The sequence below is a fragment of the Spinacia oleracea genome, chromosome 6 (assembly GCF_020520425.1).
Source record: "Spinacia oleracea cultivar Varoflay chromosome 6, BTI_SOV_V1, whole genome shotgun sequence".
NCBI classification, from domain to species: domain Eukaryota; kingdom Viridiplantae; phylum Streptophyta; class Magnoliopsida; order Caryophyllales; family Amaranthaceae; genus Spinacia; species Spinacia oleracea.
Genome location: NC_079492.1, coordinates 109,055,731 through 109,062,463, shown reverse-complemented (window position 1 = coordinate 109,062,463; position 6,733 = coordinate 109,055,731). Strand labels below are relative to the sequence as shown.

Sequence of the window (6,733 nt, the reverse complement as noted above, 5' to 3'; positions counted from 1 at the left end):
TAGCTAACAGACTAACATATAAGGTTTGTGAATGTTCCTCTCATTTTACTATGGTTTTAGGATGAAACCTCATTAGAGTGTTTTGTTTTTGTCTTTAACTTTAAGTAACTAAAAAAGCCGAAATCTACAGGCTTAGAGTGTATTTTTTATGTTTTTTAAAAAAAAAAAAAATTACTTCTATCAAAAGTTTTGGAAGGTCGGAATTTTCACGCAGCAGATTACAGTTGTTAAGTGCTAAACTGCTAACTATCCTAGATAAGCGAACATCATTTGTGCCTTTCATCTTCTGATAAAGAAAAGGTCTAATGTCTGTTCCAAATTCGTAGCTAAAAGGGGAGACTCCATTTCTAGAGAATCAAGCTCGTATGAGAATATCACTCAGCCTGTGCTGCCTGTGCTGATGAGAATATCAAGAATATACATTCTCTATCGAATTTAGAAGAAAGTATAAACTCCATTAATCGTATACAATCACATAAGTTTGAAATTTCATACGACTATGTATTTACATGGTTACATTATGTTTCCCTCACCAAAAAGTGCATTATGTTTGCTATGCTAATATATATAACAACAGGATCTCACTTAGGCTTCGACAAGAGGAAGGAGATATCGCTTACAATGTCAGAAATTAAACTCTAAATAAGCTGAGGTCCTTTGTAACTTACTTAGAGGAGTCAGTTTGGACGGCTTTCAGAGTCAAATAATCCCGCAAGCAAAACAACAAGCACACATAACATAAGGAATCCAATCATACCAGTTCTTAGCACCTGATCAAAACTGTGACGAACATCAACCTCAGAACTGAGAAAATCAAGATCAACATTCTCGCCATTAAGTCCATCTGCAAGCAGTTGATTTGCCACTTTTACAGAAGGCAATCGCCGAGTATTGTGGGAACTTGCATTTGAACATACTGAACATCTGCATTTACCACCAAGACACGCTGGAAGCTCCTGAAAATACTCCGACAGAATCTCTTGGTACCGTTCCCCTAGAAATTTCAACTTCTGTTGAGTGACAGGGTTTAGAACCTGAAAGATATGAAAATCCATTTTACTACTCAGCAAAGTTGCACAAGAAACAAAAATTATTTTGCTCTAGGATTCTTCCTATTCTCAGGACATTTGTGGAAAGTCAATAATTTATATTAACATAGGGAAATCATTCAAAATATGAAATAAACTGATGACACAGAGGCATTCTGACAGTATTAAAGCAAGGAGCTCACTTTCATAAGAGTTTGCACCATCACCCGTACTACAGGAGGAAGCTGTATGACAAATAAACCGCCAAGACAGTGTGGAAAGTGATCTTGAAAAAGCAGAGCACATGATCTTATCATCTGCACTGGAAGTCTAAAAGGAGATAAACCTTTGCAATCCACCACTACCATAACTCGAGGGCTTTCACGATCAGCCAAATGCAGGATACCATGCTCCATCTGAGAAACTGTATCAGCAACCAATATCCACTCAGCAGTCAGCATGCGCCTAACTTTTCACTAAGACACTGAAGAGATTTGCATAGCTTAAGTAAGCTAACTAAAGGAAGCCTCAAATTTTGGGTGCATCGTGCATGCTTATAAGAAAACCATATCTTCACTTGATACTTGGCAATGTATGTTGACTATTCTCATGCACACAAAACATGCTATTAGGCATTGCATATTTCTTAGATCAAACATAGATGTGGAATATTTAGTGTGGTTATGTAGTTGAAGTAACCCTAGGGCTTGAAGCAGGGTAACACTTGAATCTTATTATTCTCTCAGTTGAAATGTCCAGTAACTCCAGTCAACACCTCTTATCAAATTCAACCAGTGTGAAAGTGGAAAAACACGAGACGGAAATATGCAGCAAACAAATTAGATAACTTTTTGAGAGATCTGAATATAAGAAGTCCTGAAGCAAATAGGCAATTGTAGATGAAATTTAGTTTCATAGGCTACTTGCACAATTTGGATTATGCACCCGGGTGCACAATGCTCATTGTGCACCCCGATGAAGATTCATTTAATACCTAATGTACATGGAGAATGATTTAAATGTACGTGTAGAAGTGGAACATTTTATTATACGTTCTTTGGATTTAAACTATATGTTCTTTGCGTATGAACGATATGTGAATTTGAACTATATGTTCATTTTAAAACAGGGGTGCAAAAACCATATTTTGCTAACCTAACATTTGTTTACTTAGCCAACGAAAGCTACTACTCCGTATGACTGTGTTAATACCCCTCCACCACTGGGAAAAGTAATGGAAGACAAAAGGGGAATTCTAAGACACTTTTCCACAAGCATTGAGTGCTACACCGTACACCCACAAAGATGGACAATTCAACAAAGCCTTCACAAGGAATAAAGACTTACCAACTGCCTGAGCAAATCGAGGTCTATCATGAGTTGGCAGACTAGTACAAGCTACACCAAGACGTACAATAAGGCAAGGTCTGTGTCTCACATCATAGCCATGCCAGAAGACTATATCTGACCACACCATAAGTTCTGGTTCTGAAAGAATGTGGTATGTTTCTCTCCAACGAACAGTCTTCTTAATTGACGCAAGCAGGCATGAAAAGTCACCATTCGCAGAACTGTAAAATCTTCGTAACTCACTCTCATTAAGCCTGAAATGTTGCATACAATTTATATTTCAGCTACGTGATTCTGTTTATTCTTCAAATATCAACCACCACCACCCCCCCCCCCCCCCCCCAAAAAAAAAAGACCTTCTCAACTTTCCTTCCGCGATGAGTAGCAAGAACACCATTAAAATGATTGAAAAGAGGAAAATCGTTGAGGTTCTGATTTCTTTTACACCATTAAAATGATGTAAAAGAAATCCATACTTTGAGGTTGGGATTTCTTTTTAGGCTCCGTTTGGTAGGGTGTAAAGCACACAGACATTGAGGTTCGGATTTCTTCTTCCATACTTTTAACTCCAATGATTAGAAGAATAAATAGGATACAGAAGTACAGAACAACAAAAAGACATTATCAACGAGTAACTATAAAGGATATGTTCTTATTCAGAAAGAAAAAGTGTAAAAGAAAGACTATTTAGGACATGTGCACTAAATATTTCTATGTAGCATAGTAGTTATAGTTTCCTTTTAAATACATGCTAATGATCACCTTTCTGGTAAGCTGATTCCTTGCCTTTCCAGTTCTTCGTAAAGTGTAAGCAACCAATTTTCTGATGGACAAATAGGAAATTCATCATTGTTCCTGCAACAATACACCAAGTTAAATGGTGGTAGCACCGTAGCATAGCAAGAATAACAACAAGACACATTCAGAAACACATAAAAAGAACCCTGCACCAGCAACTGCAAAAAGGCAAATTTCAGTACCACCAGAAACATCAAATTGCAACAAAGTCATTGATCTGAACTTGTACATCAATGGGACAAATAAAAAATATCCGAAGTGAATTTTTATTTTTACCTTGCATCAACATGGGACTGTACAGAAGATGAATCTTCATCTAAGGTCTCAGGTGCACCAGAATCTTGATGTTCATCCGTAATGTTCACCTCATCTGATTTATCAGAGAAAGCTGTTGCTATGGAGAGGACTAACAATGGTCGTGACAGCATCTGACATAAATGATTTTAAAAAATAGCTCAGGAAGGGGGTTTTTCAAAGAAAAAAGGGAAACATGATTTAAACTGTACTATGATGCTACAAGACTTTCACAATTATGTACCAACGTACCATCAACCTTCAATAAGTGACACATCTTACAAGAAAGCTGTACGTAGTACCTGCATACCGTGCACCAAGCCCTTGAAGGGAGCCCATCTGACCCACTTAAATGGTGGATAGCATAGCATTTGAAATGCCTGAAGACCACGCCAAGCAACTGGACACTTAGCATTTGAAAACCTCCTTGTAGTTTCCAGAACAGCAACTTTTAGTAAAAAAAATGCAACATCACCAGCTACTCCTCTTACTGCACGATCTTTTGAAGCAATAAGATTAAGAGACTTCTGTGTCAAAATCTTTGGCATGGAATCAACTTTGGCTGCAATTTTCTGAGAGGTTACACTGGCCAATTCAGAATTCCTTCTCAGACCCGAGCCACCTTGCAGATCCTCCATCAAGAAGTACTTAGCTTGAAAAACCTTTCAACTCAGAATTCCCCTTTTGGACCAAGTGTTCCAGCCTCAATCAATGACCATACATAACACTAGGAAAAGAAATCTTGCCATATTTTCTTATCAAATAGGACAAGAAGATAAAGTGTGGAGGACACCTGTTATTGAATTACTGTTACCCCCAAGTTATCCTGCATAAGTGCATTATACATGAACCTGCATTAGCATTTCTCCATCTCAAGATAGCATTTGAGTATCAAATGTTCAGAAAAGGAGTTTCAATCCATAGTACCTATTCCTATTTCCTAAAAACTCTTTTCCTTTTTTTTCTTTCTTTTTTTTCTCTCATCAAGTCATCGTCTAGAAAGATACCCTTTGAGCATACACAGTTTAACTGACAAAGATACAAGAAGTAATTATCTGACCCCCCAACCCCAAACACACACACACACACACACACACACACACACACACACACACACACTCTAAACAAACAACTGCAAATTATCTCTATAGCTAAGTTTAAACTCAATACCAAAGTTCCTAGTAAAAAGTGCTTAGTACCGAAAGCTCTCAGGCGTCAGGCCTCCGACCCCCTGTTCCATAATAATTCACTCTTCCTGTGTCTAGCAATCTCACAGTAATAGTCAGTTACCATATTGCAATTCCTATATCACCTTTGGGTTCCTCATACCATACAATTTCTAGAGGAAATTTATTGACTATTCTTTGAATTTTTTTTCTAGGGAAAGTAAAAGTATGAGAGAAATCAGTGGAGTCGTCTCTCAACACTAAACCCTAATTTATCTAATAGAATAAAAATAAGAAAATTTGCTATATTTTGGTTTTGCGTATGGTGGTGAGGGGTGACCAAGCGTCCAAGCGTAGCTAAGTAATCGGTAGTATTGGAATAGAAAGGACGATTCCTAGAATGAATGCAATCATATGCCACACTGATCAAATTATCATTGTATATATAATTGCAAATTCAGAGAACTAATGTAGGACAATAACACTTCAACAAATAAACTTGTGACAAAATCCTTGCATCCGAAACAACGAACCCATTATAATCTTGCTCAGAGTATATAAAAAAGAGCTTTCGCTCCTTGTCGAATCCTTGACACTTCGACGTGGGTATGGACCCTTCAACAGTTAATTTTCGGTTAAAATGGTGAAAATTGATTATAAATAGGCGATTTGGAGACTTACACACATGTATCCGAGGACAGGTAACATAGCTTCCGCTTCATGAAATTCAAATTCTTATATCATGATCTTAAGAGTTGGGACACAATCGATACATGTGTTACATCAGGTATAGAAAAGGATAAAAAGAAACTAGACGTCACAATTACACTCACAAAACTTCTCAGAATTATCCCAGCGTCAGACCCCTAATTTTGCAAATGTTCAGTGAAAGGTGCTCTCGTTCAGAATTTCACAAACATACCAAAGTGTCTCTAGAAGTCGAATTAGGCTAATTTAATTGCACAATTCTGGCAAACTTGAAGCTTCCACAAAATTTCTACCTCAAATTGTAACTTCTAACTGAAAATCAATCATCACTAAACCCTTGGCAATTATAAGTTGAACTACTTTTGCAATATTTTACACAATTTCCTCCGAAAATTCTCCTCTAATTTCGTACGGAATTTGATCCTTCGACAATATTCACACTTGATCAAACCTTATAATCAACTCTCAACATTAGGCTACAAAAATAAGCGAATTCTTGAACTAAAATCGATCTTGATCAAATGGATCAAAGTTACTTTTAGTTCCTATAAAAATCAATTAATTACTAAAGATAGCAATTTCATGAATAAAAGAATGAAAATTGAAACTAAATTGCAAGATCATACTCCAAACAAACAAATAATTTGAAACAATAAGCGAAATTAGGGGTGAAATTTCTGCTTAAATGAAAGAATACAATGAAATTTACCTGAAGATGACAGCTTCAAAGTTCAAGCTCCATGTCAGAGAGATCGGGAACTTGGGGAAGAGAGAGAAAATGTTAGAATTATGCGGACTACTTGTAGTTGTAGGACCAAGTAGGAAGATTCAACAGATAAAGGAAGAAGAGGAGAGAAGAACTATTACGACGGTTTGTTGAAGTGAAAATATCTAAAATCGCGGGAAAATTTGGCAAATACAACCTAGTAAAGTTTTATATTTGCCAATTACAACCTCAAATTTCTAATTTTGTCAATTACAACCTTAAACTTATACATCCATTTTAAATTACAACCCAAAGTTATTTTTCGGCAAAAAATACCAAAAAATGATGTCATAATGTTATTAAAAAAACAATTACATAATCTATAAAGAAATTTAAATCGAAAAATAAGAACTAAAACAAAAAAATCTAAAAATAAGAATTAAAAAAAATCGAAAAATGACATTATTTTCCGATGATTTTTTTCGGGAAATGACTTCGGGTTGTAATTTAAAATGGATGTATAAGTTTGAGGTTGTAATTGGCAAAATTAAAAGTTCGAGGTTGTAATTGGCAAATAAACTTTACTAGGTTGTATTTGCCAAATTTGCCAAAATCGCGCCTTTGTCCGAACAACAACATTTTCAATTTTTTGGGAGCAAATTTGCTAAAATGACTAGGGATGT

At 36.1% G+C, this 6,733-nt stretch overlaps 1 protein-coding gene across 1 annotated transcript; it reads right to left on the bottom strand.

Annotated features, from left to right (window-relative positions):
- Positions 1 to 434: 434 nt before the first annotated feature.
- LOC110788749 (uncharacterized) lies at positions 435 to 6,240 on the bottom strand. The gene is made up of 7 exons (XM_021993392.2): positions 6,054 to 6,240; positions 3,773 to 4,296; positions 3,453 to 3,604; positions 3,141 to 3,233; positions 2,376 to 2,632; positions 1,232 to 1,452; positions 435 to 1,034 (listed from the first exon to the last, which is right to left on the bottom strand). The coding sequence occupies exons 2-7, from the start codon at positions 4,106 to 4,108 to the stop codon at positions 678 to 680; spliced, it is 1,416 nt and encodes a 471-aa protein (XP_021849084.1). The 5' UTR covers positions 4,109 to 4,296; positions 6,054 to 6,240; the 3' UTR covers positions 435 to 677.
- Positions 6,241 to 6,733: the final 493 nt, after the last annotated feature.

Bases quoted from the DNA above. Each gene is read 5' to 3' on its own strand.
- LOC110788749 (XM_021993392.2), bottom strand. From the start codon at position 4,108: ATGGAGGATCTGCAAGGTGGCTCGGGTCTGAGAAGGAATTCTGAATTG. The intron at 3,234-3,452 runs GTAAAAATAAAA...GTATTGTTGCAG, and splicing joins CAGTCCCATGTTGATGCAAG to GAACAATGATGAATTTCCTA. The intron at 1,035-1,231 runs GTGAGCTCCTTG...CATATCTTTCAG, and splicing joins TGGTGCAAACTCTTATGAAA to GTTCTAAACCCTGTCACTCA.